This window comes from Watersipora subatra, chromosome 3, assembly GCF_963576615.1.
Source record: "Watersipora subatra chromosome 3, tzWatSuba1.1, whole genome shotgun sequence".
Classification (NCBI taxonomy): domain Eukaryota; kingdom Metazoa; phylum Bryozoa; class Gymnolaemata; order Cheilostomatida; family Watersiporidae; genus Watersipora; species Watersipora subatra.
The window spans coordinates 13918342-13944538 of NC_088710.1; the positions used below are offsets into that span (position 1 = coordinate 13918342).

The 26197-nt window shown below is 35.6% G+C and overlaps 1 protein-coding gene across 1 annotated transcript in view; it reads left to right on the forward strand.

Moving 5' to 3' along the window:
* The window catches only part of LOC137390367 (tetratricopeptide repeat protein 28-like), a 59203-nt gene that overhangs the window by 746 nt on the left and 32260 nt on the right, over window positions 1–26197 (forward strand). Inside the window, exons 2-5 of the mRNA XM_068076699.1 lie at window positions 12069–12236; window positions 15204–15317; window positions 18620–18767; window positions 23702–23974. Of these exons, the coding sequence (XP_067932800.1) occupies window positions 12069–12236; window positions 15204–15317; window positions 18620–18767; window positions 23702–23974 (703 nt within the window). The remainder of the gene's footprint in view (window positions 1–12068; window positions 12237–15203; window positions 15318–18619; window positions 18768–23701; window positions 23975–26197) is intronic.

The window sequence follows — 26197 nt, forward strand, 5'->3', positions numbered from 1 at the left end:
GTTGTATGAAATCACAAAGTAACATCAATTAACTCAAACAATGTGTGTTGCGGTGAATTTTTTTTACAGCGCCAATGAATAACTAGTTATCTTTTAACAGAATTCTATTATATAAATAAGTTATAGCAGTTTTGATGAAAGTTTAGAGGTATAAACGGAGCAATGAGAAAAATGTTGGCCAGTCTTTATAACTTGGGAAAATCCTGTGATTATACTATGTTCAATTTTATAATAAAAAGATTTTTATGAACATGCTCATTGTACACATGCTCAAGTCGCAGGGCGAAAGCAAGCTAAATGGCTAACCATATTTTATAGTAGACTAATATCTGAAGGAAATAAAAAGTCAGAAAGAGTAGATTAAGAAATCCGGGGTTACCCGGTTAAATTGGGAAGATTGACAAGTACATCTTCATGAGTAAATGGTTGTATGTTTGCCACTGAGGGTTTACAAGTTTTTTAAGAAGCTAACCGTATTTGGATCTTGCGACCAATGTTAATTTGGATTAATTACTTGATTCACAGCTAGATCTAAAAATGGATGTTCGAGATTTGCAGCTGGTTGTCAAATATGTGAATGGATGACATTTAATGTACACGAAGATTTGCCGGCGCAAATACATGTAAACATGTTGTACCTACACATGTAAGGCAAGTGTCTTGACAACTCTGGTAAAATGCTCATGGTACATTTCTTTGCACATCTAACTATCCAACTACAAAATTCTATACCAACGGCGGTGAACTTATGCCAATTGAAACTAATGTTATTACTTGAGACTGCCAGCGAAAGATTTTTTTAGCGACATGCTATGCTCACCAGCCTTGAAAAATATAGATTCCAAATCTAGAATATAGATAATGAACTACTTCTGTATTCCATTTGGTCTCTTCAGATTGTAACTGTAACCTGTGTGCTCAGAAAACTATAGATATAACTTCTGGAAGCCAGCAAATGTGCATGTATGAGCAAGCATTTTTCAGCAAACTAAGGAAGTCTACCATAAAAACATAAAAAACTGTCCCGATTCTAAAAAAATCTACTTTCCAGTTAATGCCCAGTTATAGCTATCAGTGTCTTCTTTGTGTTTGATGATTATTATTATAAAACCAAGTTTTTTATGAATTTATAAACCTAATTGGTTTTATTGCATTAATCATGAAACACAGACAATGCGCTGATAGCTATAACTAAGGATCAAAGGAACGATAAATTTCGTGGACACCTTCATTCTCGTTGTTTCTTTTCACTGTAGACTGACATAGAATGATTGCCGACGAATTTTTGTTTGCCTCCAAAGCTTGTATAGTACAGCGATACTTGGACATATGAGCTTAATGTGTACAAGGACTGAGCTTGAATGGCAATGTTATCGTATCTCAAAGCATTATTTCCTATATAACATAACTGGATATAAATTATTCCGTTCCCATCTAAAAAGGATATATTACGATAGAAAATGTGTTTCGATTGTTTTAATTCTCTACGTACACTCACAAAGTAACAAATCATTACATAGTGGTTATGATCTGCAATAAAATGTAACATTACTATGTACAGTACTGTATGGAGTTCTTACCTTTGAGACAGACGGTAGTTGCTAATGGTAGTGTCAGAGATAATCGCCAGAAACACTTGAGTACGCTACACTTTTGTGATGCTTTGTAAAATAACATAGACATAAAACTGAACTTAAATGAATTTAGCTTACTAAACACACACTTGAACATGAGTGTGTGTTTTGTAAGGGAAATTCATTTAAGTTATTTGCATTTTGTTATTTATGAAAAAGAAAACAAAAGTCTAATTTTATTTTATTTTTTATAATACTATCGTTGTCTGGCTTAGCACTTTTTGCCTCGCTTTCACTATGACTGTTAGCCGGCCTTGAAGCATTTCAAACGGATCTGACGAGAAGGACCATGTGCTGCTGTTTTCGTAAGCAGCCTCTTACATGCTCAGCCACCTAACAGCCGCATCAAGAACTGTCTCGTATGCTCATATCTCAAATCTTTCTCGTGTCTCAAGGCACAAACTTGCTCAAAATTTTGCTCATATCTTGAATTTTTCGTATGTTGGAACATTGGTATGTTGAGGTATGACTGTACACCTGAATTGAATATTGGCAACATAAGTAGGAATAGCGAACTGGTAAATAAGCTATCTTTCTTTCGTTTTGTTATTCAGCTCGAAACCATTGAAGGTTATTTTAGGTGATCTTTCATCATTCGTGTTAGTTCCAATGGATTTATATGCCGATGGTATTTGTAAAGCATCTAGTGTGTTCCACGATTTCAGTCAGGCATTACCTCAAAAAGGTGTGGTTCTACTATATACATCGATTGCTGTAAAATGTTGACAGATGGCCTGTTTCCTGAAATGAGCTTATCATGAAAATATATATAGCTTTTACACAGAACTGCCAGATTAGCTTCACCTTTTGGTTTTATAAACAAATTATTCTTTATTCATGACTGACATCAAATAATGTTAGAGGCTTAGGGTGTGCGTGTAACCTGAAGTTACCTTTATCTGTCCTGCGCTTGCAAATAGGAACAGCAGCGCTGTTCCTGCACCTAGCTCGGGATATTCCATTTGTTGTACACGGCTTTTCACTACTAACAGGAATTTCATCATGTTCGGTTGATTTAGTTCAGGTGTGTTTACCTTTTCCTCGTATTCACGGTTTACATAGTCGAACCTATTGAATTATGGATGGTGTTAGCGAAGGCTGCATCAATAACTGAATGGGCTTTTAGAAACGACACGAATTGAAATCGTATGGTCTACTTTATGGTATGTCAGCGGCCAGCGAATATGGCGAAATGAAGGACAAGGCAGATTGGAAGATATCTGGTTGAAGTGGTATACTCAATGCTAGCCTCTGGTAAAGTCTGCTCCCTCGATCACACAGTTATCGACAATTTGTTTTAGATTCTGGTTTGGTTTCATGTGATTTTACTCAATCAGCCAGTTCATCCTTGCTGGTCTGCCACAATCTATTTCCAGGCACTCATCTTACCCATTTGCATATCCAGTACTACCATCTCTACTACGATAGAAGCCTTTTCGTTTATCCAAAGCCGTGCTTACAGGGTAGGAAAAAAGGTTGCTTTCAACTGGGTTTGAAATCATGACTTTTGGATTGACCACCTGGCACGCTACCACATGCACCAATCATTCATCTTATATGGTTTTGAATTATTGTGCACATAATTATTCTCTGTCCTTTATTGGCACACTTGAGCGACCCCTCTCAGCGCATCAGACTGTCTGGGTGCTAGTCATTAATAATTTGTCATATTGCCAATGTATTTTACATACACAAAAATATTAGAGAAAATGATAGGGTCTACACAGAGTAAAGTTTTCTCTTCTACATGGTATTGTGCTGTGCTTCGTGAGGCGTTTGGCTGAAAAAACAGATAAAAGTTTTTCCGATCTTTGATGACACTCGTAAAAATGAACTCGCACAAATTTTTTGCAGATTTTTATCGGAAAGTATTTGTATTTTTTATCATTTACATTTTTTTATGTTTGAGGTGGTCGATCTGGCTGGCAGGATGTTTTAGGATTAAAAATGATAAAATCTGATCGCGGTTAAAGACGCCTCAAGTAAAAGTGCGATTACGCTGTCTATAGTTATAAAGAGACTAACAGAATAGAGGCGCGTAACGCTGCAGCTTGAAAGCAATAGCCGATATTAACTATAGCAACGATAAGAACTAGTGACATCATTTTTCTTCTGAGCGTTTTAACCGCGATCGAGTTTGGTCGATTTTAATCTTGAAACATCCTGACAATCAGATCGACTCAAACATTAAAACAATCGCAAATAATAGAAAAATACTGATACTTATAAAATCTACTAAACACTTCGTGCAAGTTCATCTTCAAGACTAGGATTTTAGAGTCCTTCAGAGTTCAAGGCCATTAAATGACAGGTCTAACCATTACAAGTAACTGTCGGAAGCTTGTTGCATGTCTCATTGGATCTACTAGACTGCAATATGGTACGTGATGCAGTCATACTGCCAACAATCTCTCAGACTCAATGACATGTCACCACATGTCTTATTTGGCATCAATAGGCAATTCATTGGCTCAACTCAATTGAATAGGTTTACAAAGTGAGCGATGTAGTTGTACACATCCGCTTTGTGTAGGATTATTCTCTCGCTATTCAAGAGTAATAATACTGTTACATCTGCTCGTGTCTAATCCCAGCGTCTGATCCATAAACTATCCTATAAGTGCTGTAGGCATAGCCATAGAAATGAATGCAACTCTCACATACCAATCACTCATCGCCATAGCTACCAACTCTCTCCCTTATGCTTCTGCGGTTAATACTTTCAGTTTAGCATTATTCTTCTTATAGTTTAATTAATTAAGCCCAGTGTGATTTCCCAATGGCCTGATGCACTCGTTTTATTTGATAAAGTAATTGACATGCTCAAGCGGGTTCGCTAGATTAGACCTGTTGCACCTCTGGTGTCACTTTAGTTTTTGAATAATTGCTTTCCTTTTTATGGCCATATTTTCCTACTAGTAGTATTTCTACATACATTCTTTTCTGAGCAATCATCATCGTGTACTGGAAATGGAATAACTCAAAGACCGGTCACCTGGTTAAGTTGACGATTCCTATCGATCAGTGCTGTGAGTGCTGTGTCTGTTCCACCACCCCTTTAACAAAATTTGTCTGCATATCATTATACCATGTCCTTTAACACGTTCCCTATCCGAATGGTTTTGTTATATAGTTAATAGAGGATTGGCCAGATTATAGATTATCTTAAAAAAGCTTGCATGTTCACAGAAATATGGATGATTACATGCATACTCCTTTACTAAATTTAGATGATGATAAGTTGTTGGTGTGCCATGGAGTGTCGATACGTGCTATAGTGTGTAATCACAGTTGTAACCTCTATATCTTTACTAGTATTCTTTTGTTTCCATTGAATCCTGTAGCAGCCCTTGGCACTGATGGTATCTTTTCTGGTATTATGTCATTCAAAAGCTTCGTTGTAAATATTTAGAACTTTATGCATTGGTAAGAATTCCTATTTAAAGTGCCTTAGGAAACAGCCATTATTCATAATATGACGTCTCAATAACATGTATTCTGCACAAATGAAATGCTATCATTGATGGGTAGAAACTTGTAAAATAACCTTGTATAACCATTCCTTCTAAGCAGTCAGTTTGTGACACGAAATATTTATAATATATGCAGGTATGAAGGTCCTTGCATATTCATTAGTTGGTGCCACAGCGTTTGTGAAATCTTGTTTGTGATAAATAAATCATTCTGTTAGAAAACTCAACAAGTGTATTAGCTGATTTCTATTCTAATATTTAATGTATTTTATCATTTTAACGGTCGTTTGATCTCTAGGTTTGGCCGAGGGGTAGTTGATCGATGTCTGTAGGAAACACGACCTTATCTGATCAATCTGATAATTACACTCATCAATAAAATTGCATCATCTGCACTCAACCTGTTGTTGACCAACAAACCTTTTAAATTCCAAGATACATGTAGAATGAACTGTGTATAACACCTATGTTGGTGCCGCAGTACCCACGAGGAGCCCTATAAACTAGGATCTCGCGGTATCTAGAACTTCTTTTCATCTCAGACCTACGGTCTGTCGGTAACATACAAACAGGTCATGCAGAAGATCACATCGCTGACACAGTCGGTGTATTAATTAGCAGTAGACCTCTTTGCTGGCAGCCGTTTATTTACTTTACTAGAGAGCGAGCTCTACCCTAGTATATACAACTGATATGTCATGGCCCAAAGCCCTAGATAGCCGGGACAGCCAGTTGATAGAACCAGCTTGTATGGCTATATGGTGTCTAGTTGTTTGGAATCACTTTGTGGAATGTTGCGAAAATCGTGGCATTTTTATTTTCCTACTTGGTTTCACTCAACGAAGTAGGTGCCAACTCTATGGTACCAATGACTATACAAAACATCCAAAATAATCATTTCTTTTAAGCTTTCAGTACCGAAGCGGATGACCAGTCAGACGCATACTACAGTTATTTAGTGTATACAGTTAAAACCTTATCTTTCTTATGGGTTACTTTTTTGACTATAAATATGCAGCGTGTTATTTTATTCACAGTACCCTTTAGACCCTATTTTTTTAGAAACTCACCTTGAACCGCTCTTGCGAATAAAAAGTTTTGACGAATCCAAAGTTTAAATAAAAATTACATATATAACAGGTGCAAACATACTCGTTTCACTAAAATTTTATATTTCTTTGTCTAGAACAGGCTACTTGAGCAACAACACAAAACATAAATTTTACTGATAAATTCATCATCAATGGTTAAGAATTTAATCATTAGCAAAGCTGAGTATAGAAATGTTACATGTGGTAATAAAATAAAAATAATTAAATGGCTTGCCGAAGCCTTGCATATACAAGTAGAAATTCAAAATTATCTTTTTTGAGTACTGTAAACCCATCCCCCACCATCCGACATTAATTCGTTCCAGTTTTGACATAAGGTTCAAATGTTGTATAGAGAGGCATAGAAATCCATAGTAATTATCTAATGCAAACACCTCCTGGTGAAAACATCAAAATTTTATATATACATACTGTAGGTCTACATATTAAAAATTAGTAACATAATAGTATATTAACCTTATACTAACTAAAGCTACCTACAGTAACTTTAGTGTATTTAGCGGTTATGATCTGCAATAAAATGTAACTTTATAATGTACAACGTGAACGTGTATATGCGGTACCAGCGGTATGTACCGAACGGAGTTCTTACCTTTGAGACAGACGTATAACATGAACTTAGAATTTATCTTAAATGAATTTAACTTACTAAACACATACTTAGAGCTAAGTTTTAGTTTGTATTTCAAAGAACTTTAATTGTTCATCATCTTAATCTTTATTACCTGTTCCCGGTTTTCACTTTCCCTATAACTTATAAGGAATAATGCTGAACTGAGAAGAGGAACGAACTTCGTATCTCTTCCCGGCGTTGTGGAAGAGATTTCGGCGAATATCATATCGGCGTCTTCGTTATTCCGAGGTATTCAGCACATCGACTGCCAAATTTGAATTTCAAGCGACATTTTTGTTGATGTCACATGGCAAAAAAAATGCAGTATGGAGGGGTGAAAAAATGACGTTCCACATCATCAGGCGAAAAACTGTAAAACGGAGACGTCGTAACCCAAGAGTGCACTGTGCTTGGTCACTATCTAAAATAATTCTCATTGTAAAACTTGGCTCCAGTGGCTACTAATTTCAATCAATGTAATAATTAAATGTTAAATTTTGCGTGTGGCGCAGATGAGTCTTGGAAACATAAAAATGATCTCAAATATATTATTTTTTATTTCTAAAAAACTATTGAGTTAAACAAAAAATACATTAGGCCGCTTAATAAAGAAATTAAGTATTAGATCTGGATTTTTAAAATTTGAGGCATTCAAATATGCTGTTGGTGTGGTGATGAGGTTATGTAAAAATATATCGAAGCCGTGGATCATAGCGTCAAAAGCTGGCTGCTTACTCTGATTTTGTTGTTTTGGCAAAGGTGACAAAAATTTTTTGGTCTGGGATTGTATTATGTCAGTCTGATTAGCATAGAAAGCTCAAAATTTGAGTCCATCATTTCATCAGCCCAAAGAAAAAAATGGACTCCTTGTTCTATCTTTTCGCTGAACAAAACTCATAAATCGTATATACACTGCTGGAACCATTTTGGCATCACTTGCGCATAGTTAAGTATTTTTGTTTCAGTAATTAAACTTTCAATGAGCCCCTCTTTGCTACGTGATTTTACCAAATAAATAGTCTAGGTAAAAAGTAATTTAGAAATTGACATTAAGAAGCTAAGTAAGGCATTTGCCACCCAGTGGGTAGTGGGTTGTAAAATCACACAGCTTTTGTTGGAACTATTTATCACGGATCGGATCGCTTGCCAAATACTAATGGAAATTTGATTAACTTTATTGCGTTAAGTTGTAATTAAAATCCGCCTAAATTTTCAAATGGATACATTGATTAGATTATAGGCTAAAGTCAGTTTAAAGCCAGGTATAATCTGAAGAAGACGTTTATTAAACCGTTCTTTGAATAATTTAAAACTGTTTTGTGGTGTTGCATTATTATTTTTTATGGTCATACCTCTGCTTAGGATCACCTTAACACGTGAATTTGTGAACATATGAATGTAAAACTTAACCAATCATTTGGCACTACATCTAAACGTAATTTTCAGCATGCGTTATTCGAAAAATTTCATTGCATCACAGATTCATGAGTAGAATTGAAGATGCTCGTTAGAAGTAAACGTAAAAATTGTAAAATTGCTAAACATTGCAAAAAATATATATACAGTCAAACATGGATAACTCACCCACGAATAGCTCGAACACATGGTTAACTCGAACGGTTTCTTTGGTCCGTTCCCACGTAATAATAAATTGCTATAGATAACTTGACCTCAACTCTGTTAACTCGAACAGTTTTTTGCCCAACGGCTACCAAGACGGTTGTTATCGCTTTAGAAAATCACTTTATTCCAAGTCATAGAGGTAAACCTCAACTTTTCGTAAATAATAGGCGTCGTTATTACCACCGTCGGCAAAATATTTTTGTCAACGACTTTTCTAAAAGTTTGGTGAATTTTGATTTTTACCAAACATCCGCTTAGCGATCGCCTTTTGGAAGCATGGAAAAGTGAGGTGACCTTCGCATAAACTTCAAGAAAAATCGGCGAAGTTGATCTCGGTTAAAACGCTCAAAAGAAAAAGATGTCTTTTCTTCTGAGCATTTCAACAACGATCAAGTTTTGCCAATTTTAATCTAAAAAACGTCCTGGCAATAACATCACCTCAAACAACAAAACAATCTCAAGTGATAGAAAAATCTCCTATAATTTTTGATAAAAAAGTTTTAAACTTTACATTAGAAGCATTTAATTTGAAACAAGCCATTTATGCTTTTGATTTCTATTATAGTTTGTATATGTGCATGTATCTACTAATAAATAAATAAATACATGGACTTGTGACAGTGCTTTGATAACTTGAACGCTCTGATAACTCGAACACTTTCGCTCGATCCCGTGAAGTTCGAGTTATCCATGTTTGACTGTATATACTAAATTAGTTTAGATTTTAAATAATCTAAAGTGAAGCAGGCTGCGCAGAATGCCTTTGCTGCCGCCTCTACTTCCAAACCTTCTCATTGCAGAGTCTTCACTTCCATTTCCCTTCTCCACAGTAAAATAACAATAAAATCCTTTTTATTATTATTTCTGTTACTTTATTTATTTGCTTTTGAACATGGCTTTTATATATCACATTAGGTTTTGGGGTTCTAAAACGCATTAAATGATATAGAATGAATTCTAATAGAATTATCTGTTGTCATCATACAACAATTTTGACCTAAGAAGCAAATATCAGAATGAACTAATTTTGTATGTAGAGGCTTTACTATAAAGAGATCAAAGAGCCTTAATGAGAATGGACTGTAGCAGGAATCAGGATACATTTTAAGTTACAACATAGAGAAACCGTCCTACTTGAGTCATTGAAAAAAATATTTTACAAATGTGGCATAAAACTGTTTCAAGCAAATGAAATGTTAGATTATCAAAAACAAAAAGCTTTTTTGTCAGGCATTATCAGTACCTATACTTGAACCTAACTTATGCTAGTCGTGAAGGAAAGAAAGGAGTGGTTGCAATAGTTTCTTTAAAAGGGCCTTTTTTGATTTTTTTAATGTTAGCAAATTGATCGAAGTCTTCATGCCTGATTATATACAGAGGTGTAGTAAACTTAAAGTCTCTTTTTAAGTTTACTCTGGAATAAATTTACCCATTTTTATAGCTTGTTGATGGTGATTTAGGCTGATTTGGTCCTTGAGCCCTTTTGCTGCCAGGTAGTCAGTTGCACTTTCTGCTGCAGTGTCACCTTAAATTGGGATTGCGCAGCTTTAGTAAGATTCATTTTGTTCTATTCAATATCCAACATTTTACTGCTTCAAATTGATTGCATTCTTTTTAGTTTCCCCAAAACATAGAAAAAATTCATTAAGTTGTGAAAGACCACTATTAAAGTTTAATAGTATGCCGACATCTGATTGAAAGAATGTACCATATTTTCGCGAATAATTTATAAAAACGGCTGCAATATAAAACTGCTTCTTGATTTTAATAATCGTTTAAATTGTGATTAAACTTCATGAAAATAATTTATCAATCGCTTAAACGTAGCTGATTGAGATTGTTAGCGCTATAGCCAAGTTCTATATTTAAAAAAAGTGCTGTCACAATAATGAGATGGCTTTTGATAAACAGTAACTTACCTTGTCATATTAATAGTTGATTAATATGCAAGGAAATCTGTAGATATTTACTCCATACAAAGGTAATAACATTTTAGCTGTTTTTGACCTTGAGAAAATAGTTTAGCTACCACCAAATAATGAATTTTGGAATCAAAGCATCATTTTTCATAATAGTAAAGACTGGTTAAAAGATTATATAGCCTACTAATCTTACTTTTTATGAGAATAAATCGTCTCAAACTTCATGAAACTGATAAGATTCTTGGGTTGTGTCATGAGGAATGTTAGCTCAAGTTTCAAGACTGACTACGCGGAGTGAAACCTGTCAAAAGCCTCTTTAGCTAGAACAGGAGCTATATGCATCATCAATGTCAAGCAAAGGTGAAAAATTTAGAGTTCCTAGACAGTGGTGCAACCAAGATGAAGCTTTGCAGCGTGTTTGGAATAGCTACCTTTATTGATTTGAAGTATACTAAAATGGATATGACAATAGCTACCTATAGTGCTGGGTAGAAAATTCTGATTTTCCAGTAAAATCGTTTGTGGCATAAGAAATGTGAATACACTAGAATGGTTTTTCACGCAGATGTGATCGTAGCTTCAAAGAGTCCTTCTCTTCCCCCATGTAGTTGGAAAATGAATAAAGCTTCAACTTGTTTACTATAATAAGAGCCGTGTCTGTCCGAAGGTTGGGGGGGTTGAAAAAAATTGCATCATGCGGTATTTGAATCCGCTCCATTCAGCTTTCCCTCCCGCAAGCACCTGCGCCATGTGTCCACCTTTCACGATGTCAGAATTATTGTGCATATAATTGTTCTCTGTACACCTGACAATTTCTCACAGCGCACCCACTGCCAAGCTTCTAGTATTTATAATTGCGGTTAAAAATGAAAGCTGATCCAATTTTTTGCTGTAGAGCTCCCAGTTCTCATTATAAATGCTAATGCAATAGCACCCGAGGTGTGTAACTATTCTGAAATGAATCTATTAATTTCTGTACAATTACAGTTTATTTGTGGTTCATTTAAAGATTTAAGTGAGATCTACATGTAAATACTTCAGGGTACAAAATTATACCTACAGCGTTAAAGCATTTATGAGACTGCTGTGTGGAACAAATTTACTCTTTTGTTTAACCAGAAGAGGGTGGCTTGGGTATGATGAAACACTTCCAAACAAGCTAGCAACAAAATGTTCAAGAGAATGATTATGACTACAGTGTGAATGTCATCCAGTTGTTTTTAGCTCTTCTAAGAACAGCTCAAAACAACTGCAGTAGAGGTCTTCACTAATGTTCATGGATATACTGTGTACACAAGTAAAAGGCAGTATACTTTGGTAAACTTTAGAATAACCTAAATTTGAAAGTACTTTATAAATTATATATGTCTTCATAAAAAGATTTAGGTTTTGCTATTATTCATTTATAAAAAATATTTCTCTCCCATTTATCTTAATGAATTGTGATATTTTGAATATTTGTAAAATTATATTTTTTGTAATTAAAAGTGAACTTGTTATTTCATTTGTGCACTGTCGCAAGTACTGAGCCACTTTGCTTGGTACCAAAATACTGTGCAATGACCTTTGCTCGGAATATGGTGCTTTTTAGATCAACTGAACATATTTGAGTGGGAGAGAAAGTCTATTTCTGTATTTTGACATACATAAAAGTCTCTGCTAGCATAACATTCACCAACTTCTGTCAATAGCTGGAGCTGAGCCAAAGCGAATATTTGAGCGCTGACTCTGAAGCGAGTGGCAGCGGGGCTAATCAACAGCTCTTTGCTGAAAAGGTACGGCAGAGTCATGGAGCCATTCAGAAAGGGGATTACGAGGCTGCCATCACCTGCTATACAGATGCCATACATCTAGACCCGGTCAGTTAATTTGTGTTTCTGGTTGAACTCAAAGAGTTATTGACTTAATATACACTGGTAATCGTAACTATGGGACCACCTAGTTCCCTCTCCTCTACTATCCTTAAAGTACAATGGTGATAGTAACTATGGGACCACCTAGAAGTTTTTTCCTCTTCTATGTTATTTATGGCATAAACTCACCTTTATATGGCGCCTTACAGTGCCTCGCGTTGCGCGTTCACAACTCGAGTTGTACAACTCGAGTTGCCGTGTTGTCCAACTCGAGTTGCCGAATTGTACAACTCGGCCTGGGTTTATGACCTCGAGTTGTGTTACCTATACGCAAAACTAACACGGGTTCGTAAAGAAAGCAAAGTGAGTAATTGGGGTGTCTCATTTACAGAAATTTAATATTAATAATAATAATGATTTAAATATGTATACATATTTAAATTATATATTGGCGAGATTTGCGCATATTCATTTCTATAAATATAAAGAGACAAAAACAATTGTAGAATGTAAAAAGCAAACTAAAAACAATCTATATGAGAACCGAGCAGCGAATTTTTTTTTCCCAAACAGGTTTACACACGGCAGTAAAATTTTGGCTCATGATTGGCTTTAGTAATCGAGTTTTAGTAATCAAAACCTACATCATTACATTGAAAGTCAATAGTTATAATTAGAGAGGAACACAAAATTCCAAAATATTATTCAAAATGGCTTAATTTAATGAGTTTCAAGTGAGCGCCTCTTACGTTTTAACAGCACTTTTTGAATGATAACATCAGTTTTGCTACGTTATTTAGAATTTTGTGTTCCTTTCTAATTATAACTATTGATTTCTAATGTAATGATGTAAGTTTTGGTTACTAAAACTCAATTACTAAAGCCAAACATGAGCCAAAATTTTACTGCCGTATGTAAACCTGTTTGGGAAAAAGAAATTCGCAGCCAGCCGGGCAACTTCTTTTTCAAATAAAAAAAGAGTCATCTCTCTAGAATCTGACAAGAAACTGAATGAACACCAAAATGAACATAGAAATTATTTCAACGGCGTTTAATGATGCACAAAAAATTCCATATAGCTAGAGAAAATGAAACGATGAGATGTTCTCAAGCCGAGTTGTTGAACTCGAGTTGCTGTTTAAAGAACTCGGCTTGGGTTTTGATGAACTCGAGTTGTACAACTCGAGTTATATTTACAAACTCGTGTTGTACAACTCGAGTTGTGCAACTCGAGTTGTACAACTCGAGTTGCAAACTCGGCACAGTATAATTCTAATAATTCGCTATTAGCTCTAGTTTTACAGTACACACATAGTTTAATTTCTATTAGCTAACGGGTGTCTATTGATATACCATTGTTAATATAACCAGATCTACGGTTATTCTACCGTAATACCAGTATATTGCGCCTTACTTTCGAAAAGTCGTGTTGCGCGTTCACAACTCGAGTTGTGCAACTCGAGTTGATCAACTCGAGTTGTGAACGCGCAACGCGAGGCACTGTAAGGCGCCATACCTTTATTATCTCAGACCAAACATGCTATACATATTTGATAAGCAAGTTTTGTAGATACTGCCACCAAAAGTATTCTCAAGAAATATAATCTATTTATTGGGTACTCATTTTATCCTATTCTGTTATTGACTATAAGGGCAGGCCAACTATATAAACTAAAATGCTAATGATATCCCAAAGGCTACTAATTTACGTTCATATAGTTACATTTATATATAGGCCTTAAGTTCAAAAACTGTGTTGAATCTGGCGAACTTTGTTCACAAACATAAACTTAGTTATTGGATTTTTCGTCATAATGTGCAGATACTGCTATGTTAGACCAAACAAGGCTAAAATGCAAATATGAGTTGATATTTACTATTCGTGTATAAAACATCCTAAGCTTTTCATTGATGTGCATTTTGCCAAAATTCAGCTAGTAAATACTTAAACTATGATATTAATAACGAATAGCATGTATTTTTATGCGGTCCCATAATTCCGATCATCACTGTATGTTTACTGTGTTAGGAATATTATTCAGGGAATATCTGTACTTAGTCATCTCAACAGTATGCTACCTGCTCACTCATGCTTTCTATTTCTATGACAATCAGGGTTAGGCCAGAGATGGAACCTTAAAAGGTTTATCCCGTAACAGTAAGTTTGGCTGCAATTTCCTAGTTTCATGCATGATCTGGACAGTTCTGCGCTGGAGTGATGAATGCACTCTGATTACTCTTGTCTGATTTGGAGCTTCTGCCTCTTTTCCTTGGAATAATGTGGAATCCTAGAAGGGGTTAAGCCTTGGCTGTCCGGTAGAGGTTCATATTTTTTTAACATAATTGAGAACCAGCAGTGCTGGGTTGTCCGCGATACATTTAACCCTGTAAGCCAATCTGCTAGCTTTTTGCTGACAGGACAGCAATATTTAGTGTAGCACCCACTTATGAGGATGCTAGTACATGATGTTTGAGACAGCGCATTCCCATTATCTGTACATATTAATATAATTACTAACTATTTTTAACTCCACCTCATAACCAGTCTCAATAAAAAGTTGATAAATGGATTGGCTAATGTAGCACATGCTCATGCCTGCCTGTCTGTCAGAAACGGTAACGCTATAGAGTGTGGAACATAAATAACGGATGTTATGTATTACATAAAAAGGTTTACTGCTCTTTTGAGTGCACATTTCTAATACAACAATTTGTGGTAAAGCTCGGCCTTTATTTCAATTAGCGCTGGTGGGATCAATTGATTCGTGTGGTGAGAGGAGAACTTGTCGGGTTTGTGTTTGGCATGGGCTACTGTCAAACTTAGAGCCAACTAGTGTAAACCGGACTCGATCATTTTGAGATAAGGGTCATAGATGTATCTCGTTTCTTTAGAGCTCTTTAGCATTCTATGAAAACATAATGTGGTTTGATAGAAGTCAAGAACATCAAATGAATCTTTCTATATATTTTCAGATCAACCACATATTGTATAGCAACAGATCCGCAGCGTACATAAAACTAGAGCAATATGAAAAGGCACTGGCTGACGCGCTCAAAGCGAAGGAGCTAGATCCGTCCTGGCCCAAGGTTGGTTTGGAGCTGCTGTACCTGGAACTCTTATGTAATGATAGCCGTATATGGCATATATGACATGGCGTGCAGGTGCTTGTACAACTTGTAAAAATGGTAAATGACAGCGATAACCTTTAGCTTTGACCTTATGGTACTTTTATCTCTGACCCGCTGTCACCACTATTTATCATCTTCTAAGCAGGCAATAAGGGGCGCTGCAGTTTTCCTGTTCCATGTTTACTTCTCACAATCAACTGTTTTCGCACTGATCAGTCAGTCCTCCATTATTACCGCCTGTACCTGTATGCGAATCACCCAATTATCGATGCTCGTTATGAGAGCTATTGTTATATTTGTGCGTGTCCGGCTTATTACCTTGAAAGGAAGTTCTTTATCACCACAATTACCCTGAAACAACTAGTTTTTGTCTTTTTCTATTGTCAGAATTTATGTGCCATTGAATAGGTTTGGCCTTTGCAGTTACTCTATTGACTCGACTATTATAGCAAACACTCGTACTGCACTCATTACTCCCTGTTTGAAATTTCTGTCTGGAGTAGCCAAAAATACTCAGTTGGTACTCACAAAACAATTATGATCTTCCGTGGCAAAAAAACTCGTGAAAAAAAAAACTCGTGGCATGCACATTTCATCACCAAAGCTTGCAGAAAAGGGATTTAGATAGCCAACTGGTCTGCATTACGGTTGCTGAAAATATAAAATAGTAATGAAAGCTGGGTTGATTACTCGGTGTTACCGATGTCTGTTACTTGATGGTAATGAACTGCATCTTCATCCTTGACTTACACAGAGGTCAAGGATGAAGGTGTTTGCAATGTATGTGTTACTTTTAAGCAGACTTGCAAATACCCACAAATCTGCTACATTTCCTGTGATTTAACATTATGCTTCTGAAATTTAACATTTGTATTTTCAAATACACGCGTAATTTGCTCCATAAAGACAACTCGCAGAGCTGTTTGATCTGTCTCTACCTGGTCTACCGAAGTAATGTAAATTCTTTCTGCAGATTATGACGTACTTTCTCTGGGTGAGATTTAGTTTTCCAAAAGCTATGAAACTATCTTGTTATTAGAATTTTTCAACTTATTTTCATTTACATAAATGGCCAATTGAACTTATATGGTTTTTTGATCGGCAGCGCTAGGGTGAAGTAGTCATCAGAGGTCAAAGAGACTAATGATTACCTGCATTGTGTGCAGGTAATTTCAACCAGGCTCTTTGATCCTTTCTCTAAATACTTGTGGTCCAACTTCAGACATTTCTTCTTTCTGTCCAACCACTGCTCATTGCTTTGTTATTGCTATGCCACAGGCTCTTAATATTGTATCACGGAATACTGAGTCTAGATTCCCCTTGGTGTTTGACTTGTCAGCTACTCTTGTGACAGCTGGACTACTAGCTATGCATGTTTTCATTAGACGTGAATCGTTTTAAAATGTTCAACTGTATATATTGTTGGTTAGATTGTTATGTTTGTAAGAGATCGGAATGCATGTTATTTTATGAGTTCATCATCCACCGACAGTCGTCCAATAGTGTTGGGGTTATTCAGTTGTACTTTGTTTATTTGTTTACTCCTATCTGGTGATCTTCATCGTCAAAGCACTCCAGTTCTTGGTCCGCGTTTCAAATAAAAGTTACGGATTCTTTGTTACTTATCGATTGTGTTTTATTATTCTGTTCTATTGATAAAGTGTAAATTATAAGGTGGCACTCCTACTCCTCGCTGCCATAAATTCCAACTATTCATTACATACAATAAGTACCAGTATTATGTTTAGCTGACTTGGGCTATGATGATATCTACCTTCTATGTGGTATTACAGAGACATTTTTTTGTCAAAATTGGAAAAGCGGTATTATAGCAATAAGATTTTTTGGTCTGAACCCATTTTCCATAACCATATATATATTTAAACTGGTTTTTCGTCGGCGAAGTTAAAAATTTGTACGATTATCACTGGAATAGCACGCAAGATTATTGACAATACTCTCTCTCGCTATGTTTACATGTTAACCTGTTAACATGTTAACAGGTTAACGAGTTTGGGTCATCTGCAAGGTGGAAACGGCAAAAACCTGCTACTCAAGCAAGTTTTATTACTCACAAATATTTACCAAATGTTTTATGCTTGTGAAAGATGGAAACGACACTCGCGAAGATCTGCGATTTAAAACATTTTCACACTTCAGTTGTTCCTATGTCGATTTGCGAGACAGGAGTGCGCCGCTATGACCTCTAGCGTAAAATTCCTCATCCTTTTTAACAAAGCGCCCGAGTTAATCCGCAATATGCGAATGTCCATCGAAACACTTATCACACGGTAACTGAATGTGCACACAACTCCAAATCTGCATAATCCGTACACTGGAAACATAGTCTCTATAAGGACTGATTCACACTATATCGCCATACGTCGAGGTTGTTCTTTCGGCACTCATCGTCGACTATGTGCGCCGTAAACCGATGGCATCGTCGAGACAATGCGGATACGTCGGGAAAGTTTGCAGCTGTCAAACGTTCCCAATAGCTCGCCAAGCATCAACTACAACCTGTACAATGTGTACTATTTTGGCGATGGTGATTCGATGTCGTGGATAGTGTGATCTATTCGTTTCCGTGTATGATAGTCGCTGCTGGACTAGCATTTGATTCGAGCACATGGCAACAAACAAAGAGATTCCTTCGAAACAAATTAAAAAGAAAAATGAGCACACTGATGTAAACGCGGACGGACGTGTTTGTGATAGTGGGAACATTTTTATTACCAAACGATCACCGAAGTCTTGCGGCATCAACGCCGAGATATGGCGATATAGCTTGAACCAGCCTCAAGTGAAGCCTGCCAACCAGTTGGCTAGTTATCGTATAAGTACTGGCTAAGTGAGACTGACGGTATTATATATCTTTAAATTCCAGCAATTATGTTTTGGTGTAAGTTTTGCTTATGAATAATACTTCACACAAAAGACCATAGACCTTTTGAAATTAATTTGATAATGTGATGTTCTCAGCACACGGCTCAAATTTATCAACAAAAGTATTAAATATCATATAAGTTAGTTTTGATGCAAAATCCTTTAGTAGGCAGACGATATTTAGTATTGGCTGAACTGTAAGTCCTCAGGCTTCTTTGATGTCACGGCTAAACCCTCACAAACACTCGAAAGGCATCAGGCGTCTATTGAAACACTTGCCCTAATATATTGATATCAATTAAGGATTATTCCCTCTAGAATCGTAGTAGATTGCTTTGCTTGATTTGGCTGTAATGTATCTCATTCTTTTCTAGGCATTTTATCGTGAGGGTATAGCCCTACAGTGCCTTGGGAGATTTTCTGATGCTCTGGCAGCCTTTGCTGCCGGTCTCGGTTTAGATTCCAAAAACTCTCAGCTGCTCAACGGTCTCATAGATGCCGTTTCCAAGTCTCCTCTCAAAGGTACCGTACTTCCAACCTGTCCTCTTTTAGCATGTCAGTGTCAGAGGTTTTTACAGTGATACAAATGTTCTTAGTTCATAGCTTATGGTAAAGTCCAAGCATGTTGCCAAGGTAGTGAGTGAACTAGCGACCTAATTTGACTCTGGAGTATTTTTATTGTAAACAGTTTTACTTATTTTTTATTATGAAATATTTTGCATTAGCAATATAATATGTCTCATAATGATAAGTGGTGTCTACCCAAAGACATAAGTTTGATAACAAAGCACTTAAATTTATAGAGGTCATTAAACTTGTTTCCTTAATTGATATTAGATTTACTGTAAAAAAAATTCTACAGAAACAATAGCTATAGAGTGATTGGAACATTGCCAATCACATAGTTTATAGCTAGTCTAGTTAACAATGAGCTCTTATAGCAATAGTAATCATAATAATAGTAGTAATCAGTGGAGTTCATGACTAAATAATTATTAATTTAGTTTAAACTGAAAGTTTAGTCATAAACTGATTTGAAGTATCATGCAGACAGGACTAGAAATGCATAGTCAGTGGTATTTGAACTTACTGTTGTGCAAAATACAGACCAAGGGAGGCAAATCTCAATTTGAGCCAAAATACTAAAATGTCTAAAGTTTTGGTTGCTCTTTCTTCAAGTTGTGAGGTATCAGCAATTTGGGTATTTAAAATTTACACTAGTACCTTTTCACCTTAATTATTTTTATGTTCAGAATACATTTTTCATGTCATCTGTACTTTTAGGTAGTATGACTTAGTGAGAACACAATTCCTAAAAATTTTACACTGTTGCCACTCTTAGCTGACACAAATTTGAATTTTAATTGGAATTCAAGTTTGGTCTTAGTGGTTGAATTGTATTAAAATTATTTCCTGATGCTAGATTTCAAGATAACATAATTATGTGAGAGAACGAGTTGTGCTGTGAAAGAGAGAATATAGATAATATAAGTATTTACCAGTGGTCAGATTCAGTGGGCTGAACACAATTTACTTAGTGTTTGATGGAGCAAGGAAAATATGTGGGTGAGCGTGTAATCATATGTTTTAATTATATGCTTTAAATACAGAGTTCGCTTTTTTCTTTGCGATTTAAACCATTACAATCACACCGCTGCTACCCTGTTTGTCGTGATACATGTGTATCATGGGCGGACCTCATCACTCAGGTGTTAACGTGTCATACATCAATCATACCACAGCCACCTGCCGATAGTGACTTGAAGAGAACTGGTGTCTACATTCTCACATAGGCTATATATTCATTTGAGCACTGCTGAGTTTCAAAATGCACTGCACTGTTGAGGTTGTTCCGAACAAAGAGAGGATGCTTGTAGTTTTAATGTGAAAACTTTCATTAATGTGTTTTTAGTAACATGTTTATTGTTGTTGGGCAACAAACATTATTGATACAGAGCTTGAGTATTAACAGAATGATTTTTCAATTTCACGAATAAACGACTCCTTCACTGTCAAAGCGAAGCTAGAATCGCTACACTTTCCTTGGTCTAGTATTTGCCCAATGGTATGCTCCCCATCTTACTACATAATGCGGTGTATAACTTGATCAGTCTTGTTTTTAGTTCTAGTTTATATAAAACTGGAATTTCACATCTTTTTGTTTCATTACCTGATATGTTGTTTTCTTTTAAATATTACAATCCAACTAGTACACAGGAATTTAATTGAGGACCTACTCTTTCTAGGTTAAAACCATTGTATGTTTGATCAAGCATTCCCATAACAATAAATAATAGTTCGTTTAACATTTTTTCCAGCCCAATAACCAATAAGTGTAACAATAAAACAACTCCATTTATTTGAATGCCACTTCTATTTGACTCCCTTTAAATGAGAAAGTTAAAAAATGCAGGGCTACCCTTTAATCGAAAGCCCCCTCTATTTGCCCTCAACTTTGACATTCTCTGGTCTTTGTGAACCCATAATAGAAAGTGATCTGTAGAAAAGTGTCCACCAAATAGTATTAATAATGGCTCGGATACATCAGTAATACAATTGATACTTCATGGTTGCTGTAGTGGTTGCCATGATTTTAGTGGCGGTGCACCTGAAAAGATCAATCATCACAATCATCAGAGCTACACTCTGATATAAAAGTCACTAAAGTCTAAATCATATCCATCGTCGTCAGATTTGTTCATAATGTAGTTTACAATTTTACCTGAAGACTTGGAAATGTTTTGATGAACGATGAGAATATTTTAAGGAACACCATATGAAGTAATAGCAGCCATTGCTATGGCTTATTCTAACTTTAAAACGTTAAAAATGTCTTTAAAACGTTAAAAATGTTGTGTTTTCTCCAAACTCCAAAGCTTCATGGGTTTTTCTTTAAAACTTTGAAAGTGGCACTATAGAAATAATTAATTACTTTAACTTACTGTATATGGTGTAGTGTACAGTTACTTTAACTTACTGTACATGATGTAGTATACAGTTACTTACTTTAACTTACTGTACATGGTGTAGTATACAGTTACTTACTTTAACTTACTGTACATAATGTAGTATACAGTTACTTACTTTAACTTACTGTACATGGTGTAGTATACAGCTACTTACTTTAACTTACTGTACATGATGTAGTATACAGTTACTTTAACTTACTGTACATGGTGTAGTATACAGCTACTTACTTTAACTTACTGTACATGGTGTGGTATACAGCTACTTTAACTTACTGTACATGGTGTAGTATACAGTTACTTTAACTTACTGTACATGGTGTAGTATACAGTTACTTTAACTTACTGTACATGGTGTAGTATACAGCTACTTTAACTTACTGTACATGGTGTAGTATACAGCTACTTTAACTTACTGTACATGGTGTAGTATACAGTTACTTTAACTTACTGTACATGGTGTAGTATACAGTTACTTACTTTAACTTACTGTACATAACGTGAACCTCAAACTAGCTTAGCTTATTTTTTTACATTTAATAGTTTCATTATTTCGTGTTTTTTGTTTGGAAAATTCATTAAAAAATAAACAGTTATAAGCTTTGCAAACCTTCAGAGCTTCTCAAATAATAATTGCTGTCACAATGAATGACAATGCAGCTCATGAACTTTGGCCCAATAATAAGAAATCGACCAATAATAGATTTCTGTCTCGTCAATATATGTCAGTAATAACGGAAAAGGTACAAATGGAGTCACTGTTATTGTCTATGGAGGTTTGCTAGTTCTAACTTATGGTGAGAACTAAATACTTCCTGAACTAAGATCAGCGTTACCTGGCCACAAGGCTCTTTAGAAATTCTAAGCAGTTGCTATTGTTATAGCTTTTCAAGCAAAAAAAACTATTATTTTGACTATAGTTCAGCATTAATAGGTGCTGTGAGCTACTATAACCTGTCCAGTGTCGTACTATTATATAAGTTATAACAGTTTACCAGATATATCTGAAAAGCAAGATCTAAAATGGAGAGACAAATGCTAACATCTAGCAACACACGTAACAATGAACTTGTATGGACCGGGATTACTAGACTATTGTGTCAATACGAGTTGTCAGTGTAGGCACCTTGATGATGAGGCGTTATGATATTAATATTGACTGCTACATTGATTTTAGCTTGCTCTACAGTTTATATAAGATAGAAGTCGCCTGCTGACATGACTGCTATTTCTAGAACCTTCTCTAAGTCTTTAAATATCCTCTTTATCCATGTCTAGAGGAATTGTTAAATATTTCAGTGTCTTTAACATAGTGTTCTTTTGGTTTGATAGTGGTATATCCGTTATTGTTGCCATATGTCACCTGCTCTCACCTGCTCTCACCTGCTCTCACCTGCTCTCACCTGCTCTCACCTGCTCTCACCTGCTACAATGGCTAGTATAGAGTGGTTCTTAAATTACTCCTGGTTTGTATTGTCTGTTTAGTTGCCTAAAGAGTGGTACTACCTGACTAGGCTTCTTCATGCGCTAACTGTTCCTTGTGGAACTAAGCATGTTATGTGGCATGTAGCCATGAAATTGAAAAACAATGGCCGTGGGAAAGTTATGTCACCTTGAAGACTGACTAGGGGATGCTGCCATTTTTTAGCACCAATAGCATGACTCAAAATTGTATTGCACTTGCACCAGAGGGATTCGCCTTACCAGACCTCTTCATGACATTTGCTGACCGATCATCCAATTCTTAATTTATAGACTCTTATGTCATCATATGGTCATTTTGTGTTGCCTAATATTTGACTAATGCCATAGGAAATGACAAGTTTTCCAACAAAAAAGTAAAAACTTTTATTTCTCAATCGAGCGTCTCATCTGGAAGTAATGAAGTGTGACTGAAGAGTATTACGAAGATATAAAGTTATTAAGGTTTTTTGTGCAGTCTTTAGTTGAACTTTATTCACCCCATTAACTGCATCAGTATTGGCTCCTCCAGAGCCATAAACTTATATAAAACTTACATTAGTACATGGCTAATTATTTCGTTATCTATTACGTATTTGGTTACTACAAACAAAACAGTTTCTTTGTATCATTATCACTATTAGTACCCTTTCAGTTCTGTTCACCATGATAGATCATCGCGTGGTGAACAGAACTACTCGCACATTTATTCTAAAATGTGGCAAGGAGGTAGATTGGCGCAGGCGGTGTACTAAGTCGAAAGTTGCGAGTTCAAATCCCGTTGGACGCAATCTTTTTTCTTAACCTCCAACTCTGGCTTCGGACAAATGCACAAAAACGGCTCTTATTATAGCAAAGTTTGTCAGATATTTTTTAGAGATGCATCTATTTTCTTAGTCGATTCACTTCATGTAAATCCTTGTTCTTGTTCAAAATCTGTTGTGATGGTAAGTGTATCCTCAATAGATTTGACAAACTTATGTATCACTTATTCGGTCATTCATTTAAAGTATTTTTTGTTGATTGCAGGTGTATTTCTTCCAACATTCCAGCAACTTCAGTCGATGAAACTGGAGAAGAATGCATTTGTCGTCATATCAGTCATAGGACAGGACCTGCTTGCCTCCAACCACCATGCTGCCTCAGTTGTAGTGCTAGAGTCAGCGCTGCGAATCGGTACATGTAGTCTCAAGCTTAGAGGCAGCGTCTTCTCGGCGCTGAGCAGCGCTCATTGGGGTCTCCGCAACACAGAGCAGGCCATTGTCTATATGCAACAAGACCTCTCTGTTGCCAAGTCTCTTGGTATGTTGCTATGGGAATAAATTGGGAGTTGGCTTCACTTGTTACTTAGACAGCTGTATACACTTAAAGTTGATAATCTATGGCGTAATCTCTTAACAAGCTAGACGGTTCATCAGCTGCTGGCTTATATGTTTGAGTTTCTATTCTTTTGTATATGTTAAGGGTAATCACCCTGTCTGCTCAATGAAGTATGTTATGGTGTGTACTTAGTTGTTGGTATAGCCGTATGATATGCGTATCACATGCGCCCCAGAGTAATCTCGTCTGCCCACTTAACCCACTCTCTTCTCTTTTAACCTTGCAATATCATCATCATTTCCATTGAGTCGCTTTCTTGAAACTCAAACCACCTTTTCTTAGTATCCCGATGCACCTGCTGGGCCACTTCTGTTAGCCATAAGCTCATGTCTGGACACAGTGAAGTCTTCTTCAATAATACAAAATGTTTCTGATTTTATGTTCGGAAGTTTTTATACTAAGTGTGTGAAAATGCGAAACGGTGTCTTGGATCATGTAGGAATCCATAAATGATGCACACTTATAATATTACAAAACTATATAATATTGGTTTAACACCCAAGAAATATTTGAATGTGATACATTAAAGTTTATTAAAACAGTATGCTGAATTGGTGGTCGTCTGGTGCAGGTCGATTGCTGAATTGGTGGTCATCTGGTGCAGGTAGATGACAATTATACCAATTTTTTTCTATCTCTATTTTTGAGATTAAATTCCCAAATCTCAAGCATTAATATGTGCAATTGCGAGACATTGCGGCTTGAAAAACTTTGTCGTTGTGAGTTTTGCTTTGCTAAAGAATAAAAGATTTTTTCTAAAAAAACTCGATCATTTGCCTGATTTCTATGAGCCTCTATTATCAGGGTAAAGTTATGCGGGAAACGCTTTGGAATTCATCTTCAATATTGACTTCGATTTTTCTAAATTTCTGTGATTTGGCTGACATAGAAAATTGAGCTGTTTGCATCCCTACAAATGCTTCTTTGATTCGGCTACTAAAACCTTGTAAAGGCAGAATCACAATTCTATCAAACTATAGATTTTATGTAAAATTTTAACTAAAGGTCTTATTCTAAAAATAACTATCTCATTCTTTATGTTGTCTTTTTTCGAGTAAGGAAGTTTTTTAATAACGCTCCTTTCATACTTGCAATAGCAAGTAGACCTACTAGAAGAAAGACTAGTATACTTCATTAGTATGTATTTAAGTTTTTATAGTTAGAAGTACATGATCAGCTTGTTTGGGGATAATGTATTTGTTTATATTAAACAAATATGTTTAATATTATATGTTTTATTATTTGTTTATATTGTTTATCTGACAGTTTAATATTTTTGAGTATCAATTATCAGAATAAGTCTCAATGTTACCAGTTCCCTCTTTATTCACATAAAGAGATTACTATTAGAATAAAACTTGTGCTCTGAACTCAGTCAAATAAGAGATGCAATATCATGGCAAGTGTTTTTCTGGTCTATAAAAGTGCTCGACTTAGAGCATATTAACTGATTTAGTTAATTTTTATTTCACATTTTTTAATGTTTCGTTTGAAAGGAGTCTTTCTGAACACAAAACATTTGTTAGTTTGTGATAGGCTGTTTTGGCTAGGAAGAAATAATTACATAAACTAGTGTGATACATTTTAATGCTTGATGCATGTATATGAAAATCCTGCAAGAGTTTAAGTGTACTTCATCAACTATTGTTGCAAATGTCTCTTGTAATAATCATAGAAGCATAAAAAGTGAATTCCAAAACTGAGTTGAGTTTAGACTACGTGTAGGAATAGTTTTTAACGAGTCTATGCAAAAATTTAAGACTGGCAAGATTTCAATTTGGATAACATTTGTATGCTATAAGGCAGCAGTTTTTAGCTCAAAAAGGTTAAATTAAATGTTAATGGATTTTAGTTCTCTGAAACTTCACTTACAAAAGCAATTCTAATTTAAAATAATTCCAGAAACAAAAAAAATTTTTTTGAGGTATTTTATTCTTTAGCATTTAAAATGAATAATATTACAGAGAAATAATTGTTGATCTAAATGTTTTTTTATTAAGCGGGTTGTTTTTATGGTACACAGCCTTTCCTGTGCAGCAAGCTCGAAGTTGTCTAAAGTTAGCGAATGTCTCCCCAAACTTGTCAGTAAATCTAATCCCATGTCATTAGACTAGATGGCTGTGAATACTTGTATGATATTTAAAA